We start from the raw sequence: 26506 nt of genomic DNA on the forward strand, positions 1-26506 counted from the left end.
CATATTTTCTCTCTCTCTCTCTCTCCACACACACACACACACATCTTATCTGTATCTTTATCTTTTTATATCCCCCTCACTAAACCCCTGTATAGCCATGTCTCCCCTTTCTCTTTATCCCCTATCTTTATCTCTATCTCCCCCATTATCTTTATCCCCAATCTATATCACCTCACCTCCCCTCCCCCCTCTCTCCAAATGCTTCCCCTCTTAGTATCTAAAAAATAGACCAAAATTTTAATGATTAGCTTTCCACACCCTTTTGGCATACCCATTGCACACTAAGGTGCAATTGCTAGTTATTGTGAAAGCATTTTTTGTTTTTTCATTCAACAACAATCCAAAGCATTTTTTTTCTTTTCATTCAACATAAATCCAAAAAGAATAGAAAATAGTTTAGTCTGCGGGCTAACGTGCATAAAATTTGGATTACCTGACATTAATGAGAAGATTTAGCAGCATTCGTATTTGGACGTTATTGTTTAATAGCTGCACTATTTATATTTTGGCGCCATTTTTCATCGTTTGCTCTTGTGCTGGAGCATTCTGTTATTGTTTTACTCACAGCAGCACCTTTTCATACAGGGTTTGATAATCGGGAGTTATGGAGGATACGGCATTTATGGAAATCGATGAGCAATTTTCTCTCCCCAATTTGAACAGAGGCAAAGAAAAAATCGTGAACGATGCTCCCGATAAAAAGAATGCTCCCTGGGTTGAAAAATACCGCCCCCAATCCCTCGCAGACGTTGCCGCTCACAAAGATATCATCGAAACAAGTAAGAAGGATATCCACGCGGTGGATGTTTACGGTTTTAAAAAATAAAATAAAAATGGTTTTGGGTTTGAAAGGGTTTTTGTGTTAAGTAAGGGTTTTTATTGTTCAGGGCCTAATGACGCTGAAAACCATTTGATTGCTGTCTTGAATTTGTGTTTTTCTTTTTATTTTAGTGTTTCAGAATGCTCACAGCGATTACTTTTGTGATTTAGAGGTTGACCTTTTGTTTAAGAGGTTTTGACATTCATTTATTTACTGTGGTGGTTTAGTTTTTTTTTTCCTCGTATTTTAGGGTTTTTAACTGTTTAAGAACGTTGATATTAATAGAGTACTGTGGTGATTTAGGATTTTGGTTGTGCCTTTTACAATTTTTGCTGTTTAACAATTGCTGACATTAATTTGATTATTGTGGTGGTTTAGGGGCTGGTTTTGTATTTTAGGATTTAGAGAGTTTAATGATGCTTGCTTTATTTATATTATTGCATTGTTAATGAAGATGATTGGTAGTATGAGTTTTTAGCGAGTGAGAAAAACTTTCAGGAAAAAACTGATTGTGTTTTGTTTGCAGAATCTTTTCTCACTCAGTGGATGGAATGTGAAAGCACTATGTTCTTAATATTTATTATTGTGGTGATATAGGCTTTGGTCTTATTAATAAAGTACTGTGACATTAATTTTACTTACTGTGGTGATAAGGTAGTCAGTATTCTACCTTAGAGTTTTAGAATGCTGGCATTGTTTTAATTTCTGCATGGGCAATGATGATGAAGTTGATAGGTTGACGAGTGAGAATAGGCTGCCTCATCTTCTACTTTATGGTCCGCCTGGAACTGGGAAGACGTCTACTGTGCTGGCCATGGCACGGAAGCTTTATGGGAGTCAGTACCAGAACATGATACTTGAATTGAATGCCTCTGATGACAGAGGAATTGATGTTGTTCGAATGCAAATTCAAGATTTTGCAAGCACCCAGAGCTTCAGTTTTAGGTAGATAATTTCTCCCTCTTGTGCAGCCTCTTTAATTAGTAGATCACAAAGACAATTGGTACACCAGGGTTCTGACTTTACATTTGAGAAATTAATTAGCAGGTAAGCTTGCTGTAAAAACTAACACACCAAAAGTTCAGCTAGATCAAAATCAAAGAAGGACTATGAATTGATTAAACAAGAAGTTGAAAGGGAAAACTTCCTTCTTAAACTATCAGGGCCTAAGGCCGAATTTTACATCAAAATAACAATTATATAATTCATAATTTCATCCAATTAGCATAGCAGTTTTTTTCTGTAAAGTTAATTTTTTTTCCAAAATAGGCAGTAAAGCACAATAATGAACAACAAACTAGATTAACAAAGGACAAAGCAGGGTTTGAAACATCCTAAATTTTTCAAAAACAAACCTCCATCATTATAAACTTAGAGAATTGAACAAAAAATCTAGTCAGCTCGGCTCTGGAGTAGACACCCAGAGAATTAAATTTACTTTTGTAGGGTAATAAATCATTGTGATTTTATTTTAAATTTATTGGTGCTTCGAAGTGAACTCTGGTAAAGCTGAAGGCTGTAGCTTTTCAACAGTATCATTTACTCTTTAATTGCATTTAATTTTGGAGTGTGAACAGGCATCGGATTCATCCATGTTTTTACCTATTACCTATTTGCTGGAAAAAATATCTTTCTCTTTTTTTTTGATAGGTAATAGTGTATTTTATTAATTTAAAGAAAGTTTACATAATTACTGTCAAAGTGTTCTGAAATCATCTGCAAAAACTCAAACCACCCTGCATTTCCAAACCACTAACCCCACCTAACCATGCAAACCCACCTCCAAAATTTCTTCGAGCACTCAAAATTGGCTCGCTACAGTAGCTGAAAAGTACAGAAAGTAATCATTTTAATAACAGTTTTTGAAAGGAAACGACAAGACAAAACAGGGATTAACCCCATGACCAACAAAAACAGAGAAAACACCATAAACACAGAGACTGGACGCTACCCGGAGGAACTAGGGCACTCTCGCCTTCTCTTCCTCGCCCTCGTTCGCGGACCTGCCTCTTCCTTTGCTCCAGCTTCTTCCAATGCTCTGGCCTCCTCAATGGCTCGCTGCAACTCCTCCTCAACCCCCATTAAGTCTAGGAAAATCTTTAAAGCCTCCCACCCAATATGAGCCTCCGCACTGATGCTTGCCCTTGATCGATTATCTTGCCCCCTCAAGAAAGGGATGTACTTCTCCTGTGCATAATGATGGTAATTCAAAATCCTTTTGCACAAATCAAACCCTTTGCCAGGAACTGCCCACTCAAAAATTGAATCCATTCCCAACCGATACTCCTCCGGGACAATGGCATGCATCACCTTCTTCACCGGCTCTGTAGAATGCTCCAATTGCAATCCCCATGCCAGAGTAAGCGAGTACACACCCATGTTCGTCTTGTAACGATGCTCCACCGCCCCAATGGATTTGCCCAACAATCTCTGAACGCACAAAACCAACCTTTCATCTCGATACATAAACATACCATTTAATCTCCTCTCTGAGATTGGCCCGAGGAAAGGACAAAGTTGTTTCTTTGTCTTCAGTGTAAAATTCGCTTCCATTTCTGGCTAAACTGGCTGTCTTCACCTCCACCAAACTCACGCAAAGTTTTAATTATCCAACTCGACAGAAACAGAATAAAAATGGAAACCTCACAAAAGCAGTAAGTTTAAACTCATTTAATTGCCATTAATGACTTGTCCTCAGACCGCCACCTTTCAACCACGATGAGAGGGCTCGCATGCTTCCCAAGGTGGTGAAATAAGTCTGCATTTAAGACTCATACTTACGTAGAGAATTTAAACATTCCAGCGGTTAACATCTCGTTCCCACCATTAATGCATCTTCCCTGACAAGTCATTGTTCACACTTCCCTACACAAAACTCAGTATCCTGTACTCTCGATGTCACCTCAGCACATTAAACCAACTCCATTGGATGCCAACTAGGCAGTCCAATGTACCTCCTCACCTGCATTACCCCACCACCTGGTTGCAAAGGGGTCCAACTCACACGCCACATTAGACAGATAATCCGCCACCCCATTACTTGCCCTTCTAATGTGTGAAATTCTTAAATCTTGAAAGGATTGTAATTTTGAGCAGATGATTGAAATAAACTTTCTGATACACCAACTTGGAGAAAAACCTTGAGAAATTGCATCCACAACCACTTTTGAATCTCCTTCTAAGTGGACCTAAATTACTAGCCAGTTTGACTGCAAGCAAAGCTGCTTGAGCTTCCGCTTCATTATTCATTCCATCCTGCAAACATTGCGCCCCTTTGAATAAGACTTTGCCATCCTCATCATGAGCAACACATCCTGCACCTGATATTCCCGTATTGCCTCTCGAAGCTCCATCAAAGTTAACTTTGATCCACCCTTGCTCTGGTCTAGTCCAAACACAATCCAAGCCCCCACCAACACTAAGATTAACCTTAGACTGCCCATGAACGGGCCGGAAAAAATATCTTTCTCCCTTGCAGCATTTGGCATGTAATGGTACCTCAAATATGCCATGCTCACTGCACTGCCATTTGGTTTGTTATGATATTTGATGCTTTTATCTTCTTTGGGTTCATCTCCTGTCAAATAATAGTTGTATGTTCCTGTTACTATGCCAGTAGTGATCTTGCTTTGTACTTAGATGTGTTCATACTTCATATTCATTTTTGCAACTATAAGACTAACAAGGTCATTTAGACAGATATATCAACTTGAGGAGCTTTTTAGCTCCTTCAATTCCCTTGCAAAGAACTAAGATGCTGAAGCTTTTTTAATATTTTGAGTTCTTCGTTGCTGCTTAACATTACCAGTTTCTTAGGCCATGGTTCATCTCAAAGCTACAATATATTGTCTGGATGTGGACCATAATGGTTAAATTTTTATTGAATAACTATAGGATGTTTCACGAGATCTGCACTGGAGCTAGCCATTATATTTCTTCAGTTCAACATATCTGTAATCTGCACTTCTACTACCAGCTGCAATACTATTGCTACAACTTTGTTGGTTATTCAGTCTTCAGATGATTATTCAATAGATTGAATACTTGGTATTGTATTAGCCCAAATATGTATGATATTGTCTGCTTAATTGATTTGTGTTAATTGTCCACAAGCACAAATAGTCTTATTACTTCAAAGTGGGAATGTCAATTGATTGGCACATCTATGATTGTTAAGGGCTCTGTGTGTGATCAAAACATTGCAATTAATTGTGGTCTCATTATTGTGACTTCTTGTTTGTAGTGGAAAGTCAAATGTGAAGCTAGTATTATTGGATGAGGCAGATGCCATGACAAAAGATGCTCAGTTTTCCTTGCGTAGGAGTAAGTGTTTGCTTGTGTAATAAGACCTTTGTTTATTTCTTTGTCTGAGCAAAGTGGCAGATAGACTCAGTGGAGTGTGCCATGGATTAGTTTTTCTGGATAGAATATGATTTGATATTAATCTTATTGAATTTGTTGTGTCCTAGTACAGTTATAGAGAAATACACCAAGAGCACAAGATTTGCTCTCATATGTAATTATGTGCATAAGATCATTCCAGCATTACAATCGAGGTGTACAAGATTTCGTTTTGCTCCCCTTGATGCTGCAAATGTTACACAACGGCTCCGACATATCATAAATGCAGAACAGTGAGTTCTCTTTTCATTGTTTTATTCCAAATGGTAGTTCTTATTACGTTCGAGGACAATCTTGTTCTATCTTAAGCAGATCAAATTATCTTTAAGCAAATGTTTTAGAAAGTTATTCTATATGTGTAATCACTTACAAGATTTATTTTATTTATAATTTATTTCAGAAAAAAAACTTCTAAAAATCTCAGAAACTGTGCATGTATAAAGCCTTGATAAATGTATCTGGATACAAGTACGCTGTAATTTTTCTTCCCAATGTTTCAAGTCTCTTTTGAGACCCAGCTTCTGATTTAATGAGCTTCTCATGGGGTTGCTGTTTTGTCTCAGAGAAGATATACTCTAGAATTCACTTTGTAAAGGTAGGAGATAAAGTGTTCCACGGGCGTTGGGGACGGGGGGATGCGTTTCCGGGACGGGGGGACCAAGGGAAGTTTGGGGACAGCGGGGGGGACGGCGGCGGCGGGGGGGGGGGGGGGCGGTGGTGGGGTGGTGGTGCTCATATAGCTATACATATACATATGGTACTTGAAAAACTGAAAGGATCTATGACAGTATAACAGTATAAGAATTAGATTTCAAATGAAACTATAGGAAATACCAAGATTACTTAGATTAGTAATACTAATTGCTAAATGCTAAATAAAATTTGACAAATGAAATTGTCAAATTGGAGATTTCTCATTTCTATTATATCGAAAAAGGAAAACGAAAATATGAATATCTGATGCCATTGCAAAGTCTATAATAATAAAGATGATTGCATGATTCATCATTACAATGAGTAACCAAATACAAATACGTGTAGCAATAGCATTACAAAAGAGACTAGAGTCAAAGACAAAATGACAAAACTCAAAATGTAGCTAATGGAGGCCTCTAATTATCTGCGAACTCCTCCTCACTGGAACTGTTGGACTCCTGAAGATCAAGGTCCCTCAAGCTCACACCAACTATCCCTGCATCTGAAGTGGTAGGATCATCCTCATCAATCTGTGAAGGCTCCTTTGGCTCTACATCCCATCGTGTCGTTGGACTCTCCTTGTACACAAGTGTCTTGCTGTCCATGAGACGCAAAGCACTGTGTACAGCCACAAGCTTCTCTGCTCTCTTAGAGGTAAGTCTGTTCCTCTTAAGAGAGTGGATGAAGCAATATGTAGAACAGTTCCTCTCAGTAGCTGAAGAACTGGAAACCTGGGATAGCAGACGGATGGCTAGAGTGGTGGTCAAAGATTTCGGGCCAGGACAATTCCACCACAAAAGTGGGTTCTCTTGTGCCGTAGTGTCTATATCCATCTTTGCCGCATTTGAATAACCTCTAAGAGTGGCAAATCTTCCCCACTCAGTGCGCATTGTGCTGGCATCTTTGGAATCAAACATCTTCTCTATGCACCTAAAGAAACCCGCCTTCACCTCATCATCCTAAATCGGTGTCAGTCTACTCGGTCTAGCCTTGTACCACTTAGGATTCAAGGCAAAGGCAGCCATATGCAAAGGAGTGTTCAACTTGTCCCATCTACGTTGAATGATAGGCCGGATTTGCTCATTGTAGAATGCTAGAGAGGGGTCCTTCACTTGCACAGCAGCCCTCATCTGGTCAAGCATAGAGTCAATGCACTCATACACCTCTCCAAGGTTAGGTGCATCCCCATCCCCATATCTGATCACCTGGAATACTGGAGAAATGATGGAGACAATGTATTTCGCATCAGTCCAAAACACATCACTCTTCATTATCTCCTTCACCCTTCTCCTATGCTCTGTCTTGGACTCAACCCACCTATTCCACTCATTAGTCATAACCATGAGTTGCAATGACTCTTGCAACTCAATCATTCTCTCCAAGAGAATGAAATAGGATGCATATCTAGTCTCAACTGGTTTCAAGAACTCCTTCTTCGTGAAGGCCCTGAAGAGTGCATGTGAAGTGTGGTGGTTGCAGATAAACATCTGCACATCTCTCGCATCGGTGACCACTCCTCTAATCCAGTCTATCTTCCCCATGTCGTTGAGTGCATTGTTCATGGCATGCACACAACATGGGGTCCACCAAATGTGTCTATAGGCTGCCTCAATGAGTCTCCCTGCTGCTCTACACACATGAGCTGCATCTGTCACTTCTTGGACCACATTTTGTGGCCCAACCTCCTCAATAGCCTCCCCGAGGACCTGAAACTAGAAATCAACATCTTTACGATGCCCTGTACAATCAACTGCTCTAGCCTCTAAGGAAGTATGGGCCCTCTGCACATGTGACCATGACATTGATGAGTGGACGATGGCTAATGTCCGTCCACCCATCCATAACTATGCTGCACCCCGATGCCACCCAACATGCCTTCATCTTCTCCATCAAAATATTGATCTTGGAATAGCATTTATCCAAGATCGAGGTCCTCATTTTCGTCTCCCTTGGTGGCATATAAGATGGTCCTCCCTTGGCCACCATAGCCATCATCTCCCTATAATAAGGAGACCGTGTAGCATGAAATGGAATGCCACCGTGTAGCATGAAATGGAATGCCATTGGCAAAGAAGAACTTGCCAATGGATTCATCTATCTCATCTCTTAGCTGCACATTAAACATATCAGCAATGGGGTTGCTCTGTGGTGTCTGCAACCTACGTTTCCCAGCCCTGGCGGTAGTAGAAGTGGAAGTGGATGGAGATTCAAACATCATTCCTCCCCTCAGCGAAGCATGAGAAGTATGTGGCACATTCTGGTTGCCCTGAAGTGCTGCCCTAGAAGACAAAGTAGTAGGCATTGAAATATTTGTGTCATCTGGAACCCCCCAAAGCATGTTAAACTCAATTCTGTACTGTATATTTTTAGCTTCCTCTAAAAACTTACATTGTTTCATGCCTTTTCCTCTCTAAAATAGAAAGTGTGCATTTACCGTACTAATGCCACCGAACCATTCAGTGTCACAAATGTTGCACTTCCACTTCCTTGTTCCCCCACTTGAATGTGATGCGCCTTGTATTGATATTCGTGAAGCAAACTGTTTTAGAGGAGACTTGGGATCAAAATGACCCCTAGCATATGGTGCCAACAACTCTGAAGGGCAACCTGTACTAGCTGGTGCACTCGCCATAGAACTAGATTGGGCTCCAGGATCAGCCCCATGGTCACCCCCCTCATTTTCAGGTTCATATTCTGAATCATTCTCACTATGAGAATGGATTTCCATGTCATCTTTACTCATGCCTTGGAAGCTCATTGTGAAATTGACACTGCATTTCACAAAATAAAAATAAAAATAAAATCAGCCTAGTTTAACAATATATTTTTTTCCTATTCATCTCAAAATGAGATTTGATGTTGAATCTTGAGGGCAAAATGATGAATGATTCAACATCAAATTTCATTTTGAGATGAATAGGGGAAAAAAATCCAAAAATGACATAGAACAATGAAAATCAGAAAATAAAACAAAAAAAAAAACAAGAAAAAGTTGAAAAACCCTACCTTGTGCTTGAAAAATCTCTCCATAATGTAGAAGAATCTTCTTCTTCCTCTTCTTCTTGCTTCTTCTAGCTCCTATCACGCTTGCAATCACTTTTCTCACCCCTTCAATCAGTCTTCTTCAAGTTTTTCCTCCTCTTCAGCTTGCTGGAAAAAAAAATCAGTTTTCCAAAATGAGAGTGAAATCTGAAAAAAACATGCTTTTGTGTTGTTTTGGGGGATAGGGTGGGGCCCACGTCCAATTAGGGTTACCCCTTACCCCCCCCCAAAGTCACATGTTTATTAAAAAACGCTTTTTTTGTTTGCTTTTGATGCGGGTGATTCGGGAGATGTCTAGGCGTCTCCCCGTCCCTTGAGAGACGTCTGCAAGTCTCTCGAGAGACGGGGAGACGCCCAGACGTCTCCATGTCTCCACGTCTCCTTGGGAGACACAGAGACGTCTCGACGTCCCAACGGCGCTTGGGTGGGGGTGGCGGGACGGCGGGGGACGTCATGTCCCTGTCCCTGAGACGTTTCTTATGGGGGGACGCGGCCAAAAAGGGGGGGGGGGACGCGTCCTCGTGGAACACTAAGATAAACCCAAATTCGGACTCTGTTTGGAAGGTCATTTGTTAGGTTTAAATTATCCAAGGTTTCATCAAAAGTTTGGATTTGTTCATGAACCAATGGTCTCCTTGGAAGATGGCTTTCTTTTCAATGTTGATGGCAAAAATTGCTGTTAACTACCCTTTAGGTACCATGAGGATATTAACAGATCCATAGGAATTCCAGTATTATGGCTCCATGCCTCTGGTGTTTTAAAACTCTGATATACTCTCCTGAACCACATGTAAAGGCATTCTTAGTGAAGTTTTTATCTTTTAATGTTTATCTTTGTGTTTTCAGTTTCTTAGTTTGTATTTAGAGTTAGAGGTTCCAGTTTCATTGGTTAGGGTTGTAGTCCAAATGAGTTGGCTGTGGCATTCTCATTGCCACAAGTAGACAATGGTTTTGGAACAAAATTTTCTCCTGCCAAACAATATGAATCTTGTAGCACTGGCCTGATTTTTTTTGCCACCAAAAAGTTGCCTCCTATCTCATCACAATTGGAAGTTGGAACTTCACGACTGTTCATTCGGAGGCAGGATAAAATTACGATCCCTTGCTTATCATCTACATTCATCCACGAGGAACACTCCTGTGCAAGGACTTGTTTGATCGGATGATTCCTTTATTTCAAATTTCAGCGAGAATGATTGAATGCGCAAACACGTGTCTTCAGCTTATTTTTTGACGGGCCTTTCTTTAAAGGCACGCTATGTTGACACGGGTCATGAGGTCAACAGTCAAGTAGATTCCTTAGATCTCAGATGTTAACGTATGCCTTCCCATGGTTGGTGGATCCAGTATCTATGCCATGCATGCATGGTCCAATCAGAACGTGGATGAGATAACCATCACTTACTTCAAAAATGTGGGAAAATGTATCATGAAGACAGTGTCTGGAGTAATCTTCTGCATTGGTCAGATAAGCTGGCATTTAATGTGAAGCACTGCATTTGGAAAATTGCATCAATTCCTTGCGATCTATAACAGATTATGCCTGTAGTCTGTTGTGTATAAATATGTATCATTTTCTGTATTTTGGCAGCACATCTCAGTTAGAAATAACTTGGTGCAGATTTGTTTAGCTCAGTTTTAGTTGAGATTAGTTGAATAGAGCTCATTCCCTTGGTGTTGTGCCCATTCTTAATTTTGTAAATACTGTAATTCAGATCTTCCATCCAATATTTGTGCATTTTCACCATTGCAAGTGTTTGTTTGAATTGCTGCTCAGTTTGACAGCCTTTCTTTAGGCTCTCAGATCCTGACCCAGCACCAACACACATGTTGATTTCCCCCTCGTAAAAAGTTAAGTTTATTTTAAGAGGAGTATCCATTTTCAGGTATCATTCATTTTCCTATTTGGGAGGGAAGGTGGGGTTGACAATTGTTGTGTGGGGGCGAACATGTGGGGGCTTGAACAAGCTCTCCCTTGTTGGCATATGCTAATCTTGTGTGATTGCAGCCTTGAAAGACATAGGTGAAGGTGGAGTTTGTTTTCTAATTGATCGTAGTAATTTGTATGGTGATAAAACATAAGATGAACTCTAAATTTAACCAACATTATGGTTTATTCCTTTTGGGAGGAATGTCAACAGCCATGGGAAGTTTATCTCAGATGAAATCTTATACACCTATACTGTTGCTTCCATCAAAATTTCTAACCCTCGGAAGGATGATAATATGAGGGAACAAACATTTTCTAATTTTGAAGAAGAGGAAATAAAAAATTCCAAAATGTCATTGTCTAAGGCTCATTTAAAGGCTTTCTCTATCTTCACATCCTATCAGTTAGACCCTACTCATGAATATATGCAAATCAACTCACATAGGCGATTTATTGTGACGTGGGAGTTACAATTAATAGAGAATTCCTTATTGAGAGTACAATGCTTTTTACGCAGAAAGTTTAAAGGGTTTGGAGGACCCTTGGAGCTTGGTTAAAAGCAATAAAATTACTTAAAATGACACGTGCCTTGAAGGTCTATGTGGTCTTGAGGGCTTTAATTTGGCCCTCGGCCTTTGTGAGGAGTGTTGCCTCTTGTCTTTGTTGGGGATTATTTCCCCTAAAACCCCACTCTAGTCTTAAAAAGCAAAAAAATTAATCATTTAGGCCATGTTAGATGAAAAACTAATGTTTTTTTATACATACACATACAACCACATCCTTTGGGCATTTTGTTGTAATTTTCATATAATATGCATGTACATTGACATTGAAAGCAATGGAATTTTGATGGTAGATAATTTGTGTGTTGACTCTCATGTGAAATCTCAATTCAACCCTAATGTCATGTTTGATCAATGTTATCATTATGAATATTTGAAATTTCCTGTATATTTAAATTTTCCTTATTTTTAAATAGCCATCCCTTGTTGTCCCCCCAAAAATGCTCCTTCGAAAAAATCTATCTCAGAAATGTGTCCCCTCATCCCTTGCTGTCCACATCCTAGAAACTTGGTGTAACATAGGTTTATTCCTATTTCATTGATCATTGTTGTGATCAAATAGCTTAAACGTTCGTCGATGATAAATATATATCTTGAATTAAGTTACTTGAAACACGATATTTATGTCAATGTAAAAATAAGAAATGGGACTATTCAAAAACTAAAATAATATAAATAAAATTTAATCATAGATAAAACAAAAATAGTAAATTTCCAAGAAAAGCTACACTAGATGGCAAATTAACGAAATTAATGTTGAACTTGTGTTCCTAGGAGGCATGCCCTTGGGATTTTTTTAGGTGTTTTAGGAAAGGAGATGTCATAAAGATGGTGGGATGGGGTTGAAACATCCCTTTTCTATCACTACAAGTGCTGCTTGCAAGGATGGTCATCCCAAGAACAATATTGTATTGTAGGGATCCTCTTAGAGAGACATCCATTTTCCATCCTTGAGAGTCTGAGACAACCAACTATCCTTGGAGGGCCAAAAAAATTGACACATTTTTTAAAATTACAGTTCAGCTCTATAAATTTAATTTTCATGTATGCTTGTAAGCTTCTAAATTGCCTTTAGTATTTGCTTGGAAGTAGGCGAAATGAAAACAAAGAAGAAAATAAATATAAAGACTGGTGATTGTTGATATTCCACTTCTTTAATTAGGTGACCTTCATCTTTGAGTCTCATGTTGCATTTAAATTGCTACTCTTAAACTTTACACAATTTTTTCATTCAGTTTTAATTAAAAAAAGCAAGTCTTTAACTAAAAGAAATGATTTATTATAATTTATATCAATATAACATGTAATATTAATTATATAAGTATACAATTAATTGAATATATACATAAATATACTAAGTTATCAAGTTCTCCTATACACCTTGTTGCATATAGGTGTTGCTGTGCAGTACCTACAATGATATAAGAAACATGAATAATATGTTATAATGCAAAAAAGGCAGCAAATAAATAGAGAATAGTAATAGCTGGATAACCAGGCAAGAGACAAGAAACTGTAGCAAGAAACATTTATAGGAGATCAGGATGATGAGACACTAGAAATACATGATAAATAACATGGAGTAAAGAAACATAAATTATGGTTGCGGAGTGAACTGGGTAGAAGTTGAAATGCAGAGAACTTTCAGAGCAGAAGGATTTTGGTTACAAGAAAAATGTATAGACAGAGATGGAAGAAACAATGAATGTTGTTTATGCTCTGATGGGAGAATGCATCAGTGAATAGACAGGTAAGTGGAAGATATAAATTGGGGGAGGTCAAGAATGATCAGTAAATATCGTTTTTCCAAACAAGTGGGGTTCTTTTTCATGACATTATTTTGTAATTATATGATTGGTATACATTAGTAGTTATTTACTTTTCATATTTAATATTATCTATTCAGGTTTTAATACTAATAATATGTTTGGCATACACTCACACACATATACACTTTTTGTAAGTTAAATCGAAGCAGCATTTAATGCCAAACTATGCATATGGAAAAGTGTTCTATAGCAATTCCAATGTGTTTGCAAATTTATGGTTAAATTAAAGTTTTATGGATGCATTGCTTTTAATTACTAGACTTAAAAGAGTTGAACACTTCTCACAAATTTCAAGTGTAAAGAGATGTCAATTCTTCTTTCTTTTCATTTTACTCATCTATAATTATTGTTTTGCTTTTTTGTTTGATGTTTCTCTAGGCTTGACGTCACAGAGGGTGGATTGTCAGCAATAGTTAGACTCAGTAGTGGTGACATGAGAAAAGCTCTGAACATTTTACAGGTTCTAGTTGCTAACTTTTTCTGGTTTCTTAGAAGTTTTTTAATTTACTAAAACATTCGGTTTGAATTTGGTTGCAATTCTAAAGAAACATTTAGTTTCAATTATTAGCATTTCAGATTTTTCTTATCTGCTTTAAAAATTCTCTTCCAATTAAATTTCATGTACATGTACTTAAAGACAACCATGGTTCCCATTGACTATGCCTGGGAAAGTTATTGTATCTCATACTTGCATATTCAAACGGTTATTGTCCCCAACATGACTCGTATATGTTTGGAAATAGTATGGTTTATTCAGGTATGACACTACCATGAGCAGGTTGTATGCATTGGATATGTCATGTAGTGTTTGGATTTCTCATGGTTTGGTCAGACTGTTTCTGGATAGATGTAATCATATATATATATGTACAGTATTTTTATACATACCTGCACCACCTGGTGTTCTGTAGTCTCCCAAATTTGTAGTTCTGCATATACATATCGATATCCTATCAATCTAGACATGTTCTTACTGTTCTGTCTTCCAATTCTAATTTTTTACCTGGAATATTAGTCCATATTGCCTATCCATTGGTGTATTGATTTGAGGTTTCTTTTGTGATGTCCCCATCAACTGCAGACAAAACTTGTAAAAGAATAGATAGTCCAAATATGGTATTGGCCGAAGGGGGTGAATGAGATATCACAAATCTTACCCTTGTTACAGTTAAGCATCATCGATAATAATCAGTGATCCCGATTAAGGACATATCGGATCTTATATGTAATCGTTGTGTAAGGAAGGTGCTATCTCATGGGTCGGGCACTTTAAGGATCACAGAGTCGCTTCCTATTGAAACATCGTTTAGAAGGATTGTCATGAACGGGTCAAAGAAGAATATTGCAGAATTTCACGGAGATGAGAATGATCATTTAAAAGCATCATTTGATCATGTAATGGATATTAAGGTTAAGGCATCAAGTTGCTTAACAAATCGTAATGACCATATGGCAAAAAAATTAGCAATCGGACCCTAATTAAAGAAGACTAAGATATTACTTACCATGTCGGGAATTATATGTTGACCAATCAGACTTACGTATATATGTTAGAAACAAATCGTATACAAGGCTACAACAATTAGGTATATAATAAGCAGTGCTTAATAAATGAAAGACAGTGTAATATTAATAGACATGTCCACTGAGAAGTGTTGATGTGTTTTTTATGCACATGTGAACACATAATAAAATACCCAAAAGTATTTTATCCTCTTGAACAAAATCTCTCAAATGCTGAAGATTAGCTTAAGGATCACTTGAGAAGACTCCAAGGTTCACGAATGTCGGGTCACGATGTGTGGATAAGCTCCGTTGGTTGATGTGATTATGCTGGAATCACAAGAGGATTTACATTTGAATGCCTGAATGCTTGATTTGCTGGAATTTGATCATCTGATATTTCAATATGGTGATGCTTTGTTTCCTAAACTAACCTGAGTTTGAAAAAAAGACAAAAGGTAAAGGGTTGAGAGAGTTTATACTAAGGCCTAGAATGTAAGAAGATGGATGAATGATTAGATGGAATCCTACTAAGCGACGTCTCACCATCAAACTAAACAATTTGACACAAGCTCAATACAATCTTCTAAGGATATTTCAAAGATATTCGAATCAATACCATCAAACATCGATCACCATTCAAGTTAATGTATAAGCAATGAATGTAGAATGATTCGAAGTTAAGCTCATATTATTCCAGTTGACCACACAAGGCACACTTACAATCAGCAAGAGGCTAGTGGCCTGGACAAAACGGATTCCACACAAATACATTCAACAAATTCCTTCACTCAATCTAATAAACATGAAAGCAAATTGAGAAGCAAAGACCATGCGAGTTGTTGAAGTAACGAATCAAATTCACCATAACTTCAATGAAATCAATTGTTCTTTACAACAAGGTTTGGCAACAATCTTCGCCTTCTCCTACTCTAACTTATATTCTAATTGCTATTCTATTCTTCTTCTACTAACTATTTTCTACCCACTATTAACCTTTACAAATGAGAGATTTGAGCCTTTTATAGTGCTCTCAATACAATTCAATGGCTCAGATCAATGGCCAAGATTTTACAATGAAACCCTAATTAGGGTTTGTTACAACCAACTCTTCTTAGCCAATGAGATAATTACATTCAGAGAATGTGGACCAATAGATATTGAGGGTAGTAACATTGGAGTTTGTGACTTCATATATGAGCTTGATTCATTGAATCAGGACGCGCTGATGTGGACCTCTCTGATTGGTGGAAGGGATGACTGGGCTGCCACCTCAATCTTGCACTTTGTAGACTTGATTTGATTCATCATCATGAAGGGATGTTGAGATATATCTCTTGATACTCAACATTATTCAGTTGCTCAATGTGATGATGATGATGAGAGCCAAACTTGGTTAACTCTTTTGAACTATCTGCTTCTTCAATCATGTTCGATGTAGGTCTAGAGATGACTTTGGTTGATCCTCCTTCGTTTTTTTGACATACTTGATGAATGATGCAGTAGGTTAAATGTAACTCCTCATTGTACTGACTTCGATTCTTGGATTCCCGAAGGGAATTCAAGATTGTAAAACATCTTTCCATCATGTAGGTTGTCCTTCCTTGATGGTCTAGTGCCTTGAGGTAGCTAGATAATTTCTCCTTTGCACTCGTGTGATATTTCCATGTCAATGTGATAGAACGAGAACCTTGAAGATATCTCGCTTTATTGCTTGCAGCTCCTTGTTCCTTGCTTCATCTCCTGCAAAACAAACAAGCGAGTATCAAATATACTTGATATATAGATTTACTAAGAACATATAAAGAGAATTCGCCCTCATGAAGCAACACTTGAAGTTGTTTTTGCGCTCGTAGGGAGGAGCTCTTGAAGTTTATTCCACCCTTGATGTTCATTAAGTTGCCCTCGTGTTGCCTTTGAATTTACTTTCATTCTTGAAATTCAGTTTTGCAGCTCAGAACATGAAGTTCACTCTCCTCTGTCCATTCATGAAGTTCACACTTGCATGTTGAGTTTGTGAAATTCAATATGAAATTCGCTCATGCATGCTAATTCATGAGGTTGAGATTTGCTCATGTAGGTTTGAACATGAAGTTGAGATTCACTTATGTATATTTGAAGATGAAGATTACTCTAGATAGTGTGCACGTGAATCTTGTTTCAATCACCTTGCTTATTCATGAAATTCGCTCCAATCTTCTAAGTCATGAAGTTTACCTTTGTAGAAATTCGCTCCAAATCCTCAACTCCTAAAGTTCGCTCTTAACCTCTAATTCATGAAGTGCATTTTGTATAAAGTTTGCTTCATTTCATTGATTCATGAAGTTCATTTTGTAAAGTTCGCTCCAAACCTTGTACCTATGAAGTTCGCTCCAAACTTGCACCTCACGAAGTTCGCTCTAAATGTTGAATTCATGCAGTTCATGTTCTCAAATTTGCTTCATTCCTTTATCTTCCATTTCGCTTGTGAAGCCTTGGATGTGAAATTCGCTCCAATACCCCCCCAACTCATGAAGTTCACTCCAAAAATGCAACTCATGAAGTTGGAAATTTCGCTCCAAGAAGGTAACTCATGAAGTTGGAGAATTTACTCCAAGAAGGCAACTCATGAAGTTGTAAATTTCGCTCCAAGAAGGCAACTCATGAAGTTGGAAATTTCGCTCCAAGAAGGCAACTCATGAAGTGCATTTGAAATCTGCTCTAAGGGGTGTACACATGATGTCTTATTTCAATCACATTGCTTGCTAAGCTTGCTTGTCTCTTCCAAACATAAAGTTCGCTCCAAAAGGTGAAGTCATGAATTTCGCTCCTAAACATGAAGTCGTGAAGTTCGCTCCAAAACATGAAGTCATGAAGTTCGCTCCAGATTTGCAACTCATGAAGTTCAATCTAAATGTTGAATTCATGAAGTTCGATCTAAATGTTGAATTCATGAAGTTCATGTTCTCAAACTTGCTTCATTCCTTTATTCCTAACTTCGCTCATGAAGGCTTGAAGATGTAATTCGCTCCAATCTCTTTATTCATAAATTTCGCTCCAAAAGTCCAACTCATGAAGTTCAAGTTCGCTCCAAGGGGTGAAGTCATGAAGTTCGCTCCAAAAGTCTAACTCATGAAGTTCAAGTTTGCTCCAAGGGGTGAAATCACAAAGTTCGCTCCAAAAGTCTAACTCATGAAGTTGGAAATTCGCTCCAATTGCTCAACTCATGAAGTAGAAAATTTCGCTCCAAGATGTGAACTCATGAAGTATAAATTTCGCTCCAAGATGTGAACTCATGAAGTATAAATTTCACTCCAAAAGCTCAACTCATGAAGTTCACTTGGAATTGAATCTATTCAAGGCGATTACTATCAAACATCCTTCTTCTCTCTTTCAAGTTTTCAACTTTACTCATGTAGGCTTGCTCATGTATGCTCATTGATGAAATTCGCTCCAAGGTGGCAAGTCATGAAGTTCGCTTCAATTCTTGAACTCGTGAATTTCGCTCCAAAACATGAAGTCATGAAGTTGAAATTCACCCCTGAGGCTTTGAAGATGAAGTTTGCTCCAAACTTGCTCAAATCATGATTAAATTCTCCTTTGCTCACTTTCACTTACATCCTTGACTTCGATATATAATGACATGGACATCATGAAGTTTTAGAGCAAATTTTAGTTCTTTACACGAGGAGTGTTCATGAAGTGAAATTTGTTCCCCAAAAGTAGCACTTGAAGTGACCTTCTAATCCTTCTTCATTCATGTAATCTAGACTTTGCGAACCGACTTCACACTCATGCAAGACTATCCACCTGACTCCTAGCCATTTGAGAACCTATATCTCTCTAATGCAAAGGCTAATAGCGAGGACACAACTAACAACTAATCTAAGATGACTAACCCAGAAAGCGAAAAAGTGGGGGTCCCCATTTGCAATGGGGCGATGTGTGAATACCTCACTACAAGAAGGAATGCCTCCTTTCACTGAATCGCCACCCCTCTTGAGTGACTTAAAGATATAAAAGATGAATAAGAAATGTAGAAGGGATTATTACGCAGAAAAAGATAATTCTGGCACGATAATCAGTGAACAAATCGGATACCTTACTCATTATTTCATCCTTAAGCGTTTAGCCCCTGGTTTTGCTTGTATAGTTTCCAGCAATACGTATCAGTGATAGCGCCTTGAGTACCCTAATAAACAAGATAATCCCGGCAAGCATTCATTTTAGAAGATCATAAACAATTGCTACTGCTACATAATCATACATCATCAGCAAGCATTTATATATAGATTGAAAGTCTTGATTGACCAACACAAGTTTGTTACATACTGATATTGCCTCATTTGATATAGTAATCACAGCATTACTATACGTAATACTGAGGAGATGATTGCATACATTTAAGTATTAGTAGTGATATTGATTCTCATTCCATTTCAGTATAAGTAATACCAATTGCGTATCGTGATCTGTCATTTTTAAGCAGCATCAATTATTATTATTCTAAGGGTTATTAGAGCCTGCTTTCGAAGAAATCTTTTGTAATTGAACTTGAACAGAAAGAAAGTCTTTTGCAATTACTGTGATAGATAATTGTTCCCTAACTTCATAAAGAATTCTATAAGGGGACATTACATCTTTATATGTTTCTTTAATTGTTTATTATTATTTTTAAGCAAGTTATTTCTTTCACCATATTTGAGATGTAAGGTTCTTTTTCCTTTCCATTAAACTTCTTGCCTATCAATGGTGAACATGAAGATGGTTCTTTTGTCGTGAGTTTTGGTTGTGACATGGTTGTACCCATTTTTTATATCTTACAGAACAATTGTCATTACTAGTTTACTGCTATTATTCTATTATTATTCTCTTTTATTGTGGTGGCATTTTTATTTTCTCCTATTCATGAAAAAGGTAAGGTGCACACATCGTGAAATTCAACTGTTTTCTTTCATTGTTTTAAAATCTATATGCTTCCCCAAAGCTGTCGGATGGATCTCATAATTTGAGATTGGTATTTCATGGGTATTCTGATAGGGATAATTTAGTTGTTTTTGGATTTAGATGAGCTTGAATCTAGGTTTATGACCGGATTGAATTAATTGCATTTATTTTCTAGAGCAGTTTCTTGTATTAGATAACTATTGCTATTAAAAGGCAAGAATTAATGCCAGAAGGAGTAGATTTTTTTCTACAACCTTGTGTATATATGAAACTAGAGAACAGTCTCTTGTTTTTTATTGATTAGATCGTTCATTTCATATAAATTAATAGGTTTGTTCAAAGTATCATAAAGTCTTTATCAACCGTTTTGTGAAGGTTAATAATTTCATTCAAAATGTTGATAGACTTGATTGACGAGCTTATGTTGGTTAATAACTTCTCTCCTAACGTCAATCTAAACAAAATTAAATGATGAACAATGCAACCTTACCTACCAGAAAGGAAAGAAGTAACTTGGTGCATTGTTTCATTTTCTTGCATTTAGTGTATTTCTTTGTAAATACTATGCTAGGATAAACTTGCTAAGGTATGTTGTTCTTGCACTTGTGATTTGTACTTTCTTAATTTTTGGGTGTGCCACTTGGTGTATCATTTATTTGCTTTTGTTCTTAGTCATAATTTGCTATGAGATTTGTGTTGCTCTACATGAGTTTTCAGCCATTGTTTATTTGTCATCCTGATTCCTATAAAAATAGGCGTTTCTAAAATTTTCTTTAAAGTTTAAACTAAACCATCTCGTATTGTAAACATTCCATCTCTTCATATTGTTTACTAATGTCCTAGAGCATGTTGATACACTTCATGGTTTAACAAATCCTTCTTCTAATTATCTTATGCAAATTTGATCAAATATAATTGAGATGTTTCTCAAGCTAGAACTTTTGTATCCTAGGCGATGCTCATCATCCTAGAACACAATTCCATCCTTGCTTAACACAGTACAGCCTCTTCTATTAAGATATAATTGAATACTGCCAAATAATAGTGTAATTGATATTACACTTGTCTTTTTCTTTATGCTCTCTTGTAGCTATTGTCTATTATTAGATGTTCCTTGATAACGTAAGGCTGCCATCTGCTCCTAAGATGGTCAAACTTCTTCTCTCATCTCATTCTTCTATTTTTGCCAACATTGCTACCAGGGGCAAGTTTGGTTTCAAAGAAAGAAATCGGGAAGAGGAGGTTGAGGGCTTGAAAAGTTGCATGAAACATCAAGAGGGTTGCAGTCAATATTAGATTGGGGGCACAAATCCTTGTTGTGGGTTTGTGAAACAAATCATGAGCTGGAGGTTGCATTTTGCATCAATCTTGCTGCACTACCAGAAGTCACCAAGGGAAACATCCTGGGTATTTATTGGTCCTAATCTATAGGAGAGGGAGGAAGAACATGGCTGGAAAAACCTAGACACAATTGTCTTAGGTAGAAAGTTGCATCAAACATTACAGTTGTGTGGGTGTTAGTTGTGATTCCAGGCACAAAAGTTTTTAGTTGCAGATTGGTTTGAAAATTGCATGATGTGCAAAGTTACAGCCATTTTTTAATTTTTCAGCTGTGGGAGGATTTGCAAAGACATTGCAGAGGGTCAAGGTTGTAGTTGCGTAGTTGCGGACACAAAGAGCACTGTAAATGGAGACAAATTTCAAGATGACTAATGGCCTAATATTAGATAAACAAAATTATACTCTTAATATTCCATTAATCGCACAACAATCAAAACTTCAAAATATGGAAGCATGCACAGACAATTACATCTTCAAGTTAGTCTTTCATTCCTTAAAAAAAAATTACAAGGAAACCTCTGCAACTGATACAACTCACAACTGCACGGAAATTCACTGTACTTAGTATATTACAATCAATCATCTTACTCCCATTTTAGACTAATTTAGCTAAAATTCTAATCTTCCAAAAATCAGAAAGGATCTTTATCGCTTATAAGGACAAGATGGAAGATAATTCTAAATGTTTATATGCACTTTAGACTTATTTAGCTAAACAAAAGACATTCACTTTTACACCAAAAATGAAATGCAAAATAGCATAGAATAACTCTATCCACTGTGAACTCTTTCCACTTGTTCACATTGAACCTGTGTGGAAGTTCCTATTTGATTTAAAAATAGGATGTTGCTCATCAACGGTATGTAGTTAAGAAGCTTCCTTTGGAGACCTGCTCTTCCTCAACATGTTTCTAGGAGCTTCAACATTCTCTTTGTTGAGAAATATACAGGGTCAATACCAAAGGTTGAAAATTCAGTCTCTATCCAAATAATGAATCAAAGGATGAGATACAAGGCTTGGATTACTACCACCTTAAATCTGAAAATTAAGTTGCTTTGATGTGGAAATACCACACTTAGATCTTTCTTTTTTATGATGCCAAAAATCAGCCTACATATCATGCTTATTAATAGTACCTTATGTGAACTTATAACAACAATAAATCATGTATAAGATCAGCATAAGATAGCAACAAAGAGGCACCAATCAGTAACAAAAGAGTATCACATAACATAGTATTTGCATGGAGAAACCCTTGCAGGAAAAAAATTCCACCAAGAAGAGATGTCAAGTATGCATTATCAACAAATAAATGTGATTACAAAACATTCACATCCATTCTCCTCTTTGTCTCCAACATGACAGCACTTGTTTACTTGTGAACAACCTTCTTATGCCTCCATTTGTCTTTATTCTTGCAGAGTAACTACATACAACTGTTCCTCTCACTATGCACATCCAAAGGCTGTTTATGTAGACATGGCAAGAGCTCTAAAACACCAAACAAGGCATCCAAAGAAGACTTTTCATTCCAAACATCTCAACCCCTTGGATTACCTCCATGGAATGTGAAAGGACACAAATTTTGGCTCCAATACTTTCCCTCCAAGTTGGGTGCCCAAACATTGCATTCAATGCAATAAATGACAAAATACCAAGAGACACTTCTTGCCTCTTTCAAGTGCCCACTTGGAGAAGCCCAAAGGTTATCAGTTCATTTTTCATGTCATTAATTATCCCATTCTAGGCATCCATATGTGGGGAAAATAATATTAAATAATTGTGTTCACAACCCCCCTTTACTGCTGCTAGTGGAACCCATCGTCCCTTACGAATGTATTACAAACAATAGTGAGTATATATTACAAATTATTTTTCCAATGCACCTCAAGTGCCTTAGGACATTTTCCAAGGATGTTGGAGCCATCATAGATGGAAGACTCATAGAGTACTCGTCAAGCCTTGAAAAGCTTGCGAGTTTTTCTGCTTAGTGAGTATTTACACCAAAAACTTGCGCAAAGAGTTTTTTGGAAAAATTTGCCAAGATTTTGGCGAGTTTCTCACAAAAACACGTCGTGTCTTCGGAAAAAATCGGCTGCATTGCATCAAAAAATTATCTAATTTTTTTTTTGAAGTCAGCCTCATTCCCTTCATTAGAATTTATACATGGAATATAACATTTAAGTATATATACATTAAATATAACATCTAAGTATAAGTCTTTTTCCTTTCTTATACTTAGAGTTATATTTTATGTATATATTGGCAAGATATTTGAGAGTGGTTTCAAATCTCTAGGAGTTATAATGCAAATTTTAGGTTTTAGAAGATCCTATAAATTTTCAGACAGTCAAATTTTAGTAATCAGCAAGCTCCTATCGGCATTCTCTCACTCTCTCTATCTCACTCACTTTATCTACCCTGAAGTCCAGACCTATCTATCTCCATATCAGTCTTCTTCTATTCCCTCTCTCTACCACTCTCCTCTCCCCCCCAAGATCTAGACCTATCTCTCTACCTCTCTCTCTCTCACCCTTAGATCCTCGCAAGGGGTGCTACCCTCAACTTCATTTTGGTGAGGTGGAGGAGCCACATCAAACTCGTAGGACTAGACCCTCGAGTTCTACCTCTCCTCTAGTTTTTACTAGAACCCGAAAGAGGAAGATGTAAAATGTTTTGATGTTTATTTACTTATAGTTTAACAAAAACAATTTGCTATTTTCATTTTGTTTCAGACTATCAGCCATCAACATTCCACATGAGGATGCCATTTTGTACCCAATTTGCATTTAAATCAGTCAAATATAACTAGATTTATCTTGTTTCTTCTATTTACTCATTTATTGACCCATTGGATGCATCTCCTCATTGAATTTTGCAAAAAAAAAACATGTTTCTAATGAAATTTAAGTAATTTTTAAGTTGTCAAGTTTTTTGTTGAGTCACATTTTTGGGCCCTTGCTGAGTCCTATTTTTTGAACTATGGGAGCCATGCCATAAAATTTACAAGATAAATGACACCTTAACCCTAACAATTTCCCACTTCACATCATATATTGTAAATACACCCATAGGAATCACAAACAAGGGAAAAACATTTCTTAGCCAATCATGTATCACTGGAATTCTTGCTATGCTCTCATGCTCTAACAAGATACTTGCAAAAGCAACCATGATAACCACCACGAAGCAAAAAATTCCTATTCCTCCAAAATGCCACATATGAAAGAAAAAGGAACATGCCAAGGTGAACCAGATCGACTATCATTGAATATTGTATCAATCTTTACATGAACACAAGCATGAAATTCAAATAATGACAAAATCCCTGAGTGGTTGCCTTACTCATACCACCTAGAATAGCAACCACAACAAATCGTAACTCATTCAAGCTAACCATACCTCAAACTAGAGTATACCAAAATAGATAGAACTTCATGCCATCAACATATCAACTCTAAACTGCACTCATGTCTTTGTATATCTATCTTTCTATCTCACTGCAATATACCAATGCACAAATGACCACAAACAAGGCCAAATAATGAAATTTGCATTAACATTTAAACAATCTCATGGACATAGACAGTTCACATCTGAATCATCCTACTGCAAGAAAATGAGTAGGCAATCCATAATTTGTATAGCTTGTGGATCCAAATCCAATGAAAAGTGCAAACTGATCATTGCAACAATAATCAACAAACCAAGATATCAAAGAGGATAATCAAACATATATCTAGAAACGCCCATTGCATGAGACTTGAGTAATGCCAAATCTGAAAATAGATCAAAACATACAAAGTTTATCTATAGTACTTAACATAGAGGATGTGGCTAACTCCTCTACTACATAGTGTCAAAGAAATAATGATCTACAAATCTTTTAAATAAATATATGCCGCAATATCTCTCTTATCACTAGTCTCCATAGCTCCCCCAAGTTCTTCATACACAACAATGTGAATAGAAACATCTAGTAAGAGCAAGATCAAAGAGAGAATTAGCAAATCAAACCATATTTGTGTTTCTCACTAACATGTACCAAGTTATGTAATGTAAGATCTTCAACATACTCAAACTGAAAGGATGTCAACTTCTAACATTCATATCAAATGAAACATGACAAAAATAGATGTAAACCTCTCATATCGAAGGTGGATCAAACAAAGCAATCATTCTCACAACAAAGGTAGTATGCCCAAAGCCACAAAGCATTTCTTGTACCTCTCCATATAAGTCTTTAGAACTAGATCCATAGCTTACGACCAACAACAAGAAGAACATAAATCCATATAACCATGCGTCTTTTTTTCAACAAGTCCTCAAAATTGCTATATTCAATACTAATTCATATGAGAAGACAAGATACAAAATAAAGAATGCATTTGATAATCATGTGAGTAATACCTCTTAGATCATTCATCCACCTAGTTGGCCTAGAGTGGGATACAAGATTGTCATATGCACACAACACCAAGCAATAAAAACTTACAATAAATGACAATCTTCTCTTCAAGTGCACAATGGATTGACATCCATAACTAGGTGTAGGCTCCTTGGTTTTTCTATTAAAATCCTCATCAAAGAGTAACTATCTCAAGTTTCAACACACGATCCCCAAAAGTAAGAGATCTCTTAGTGTCATCCGAGTCTCTTTAGTTTCGATAAGCATCCACCAATCATTCCATGCTAACTTTCGATGTAGCCCTACAAAATCATGAAGCTCTAAACAAATGATAAATACTCAAAACCAAAGAGAACAAACAAGACAACTATCAAAGTTCCAAATGTAGAAATAGGAACATTATCATGACATCATGATCATATGCTCCAAATGAACATACCATAAACGGACACCTCATTAAAGACTCAAAAGTCCTCAATAGCAAACCAAGATGTCAACATGTCCAAATCACATGAAGATAACCATTCATCATCAAATGATGAATCAACATCAATGCTGAGGCTCCCTTTGAACTTTGTAACCAAACTCTCTAGGCATCATGATAAACATCTCCTAATTGACATCCTTTGTGGCCCCAACATTATCAAAGAACTCAACACCAAGAGCTCGCAAAAGGAAGAGTCAACCACAATCTCCAAACCAAGAAGATACAATACCACACATCCTTTGTCGATAAAACCAAAGATTTTAAACTCTTTGGTGCAGAGCACCTAGCTCAAAGTTGTCTTTTCTTGCATTTTACAGTTTTTGTGTGATTTCAAGTTATTTTATGTTGTAATAAGGTTGAAGAAATCCTATGATGCTTTTTGAAGCCATAGTTTGGTTGTCCACACTTTTGTTGTGCTCAGGATCCAAAATTGTCATTATCCTGAAATGTTGTCAAAATGTCAATTTTTGGTTTGTACCAGGTGGATGCCTGGAAACTTGCTAGAATGTTTGGAAATGGTTTAAATCCATTGGGGGATGCCATTTGAGTGATGTTTTAG

General features: G+C 37.1%; 1 protein-coding gene across 1 annotated transcript in view; it reads left to right on the forward strand.

Moving 5' to 3' along the window:
* The first annotated feature begins 329 nt into the window (after nt 1–329).
* Nucleotides 330–26506, forward strand: part of LOC131046860 (replication factor C subunit 3) — a 125636-nt gene continuing 99459 nt past the window's right edge. The window contains exons 1-5 of the mRNA XM_057980658.2: nt 330–779; nt 1549–1765; nt 5064–5143; nt 5295–5454; nt 13660–13741. Coding sequence (XP_057836641.1) covers nt 605–779; nt 1549–1765; nt 5064–5143; nt 5295–5454; nt 13660–13741 — 714 coding nt within the window. The 5' untranslated portion in view covers nt 330–604. The remainder of the gene's footprint in view (nt 780–1548; nt 1766–5063; nt 5144–5294; nt 5455–13659; nt 13742–26506) is intronic.

Source organism: Cryptomeria japonica, chromosome 9 (genome assembly GCF_030272615.1).
Source record: "Cryptomeria japonica chromosome 9, Sugi_1.0, whole genome shotgun sequence".
Classification (NCBI taxonomy): Eukaryota; Viridiplantae; Streptophyta; class Pinopsida; order Cupressales; family Cupressaceae; genus Cryptomeria; species Cryptomeria japonica.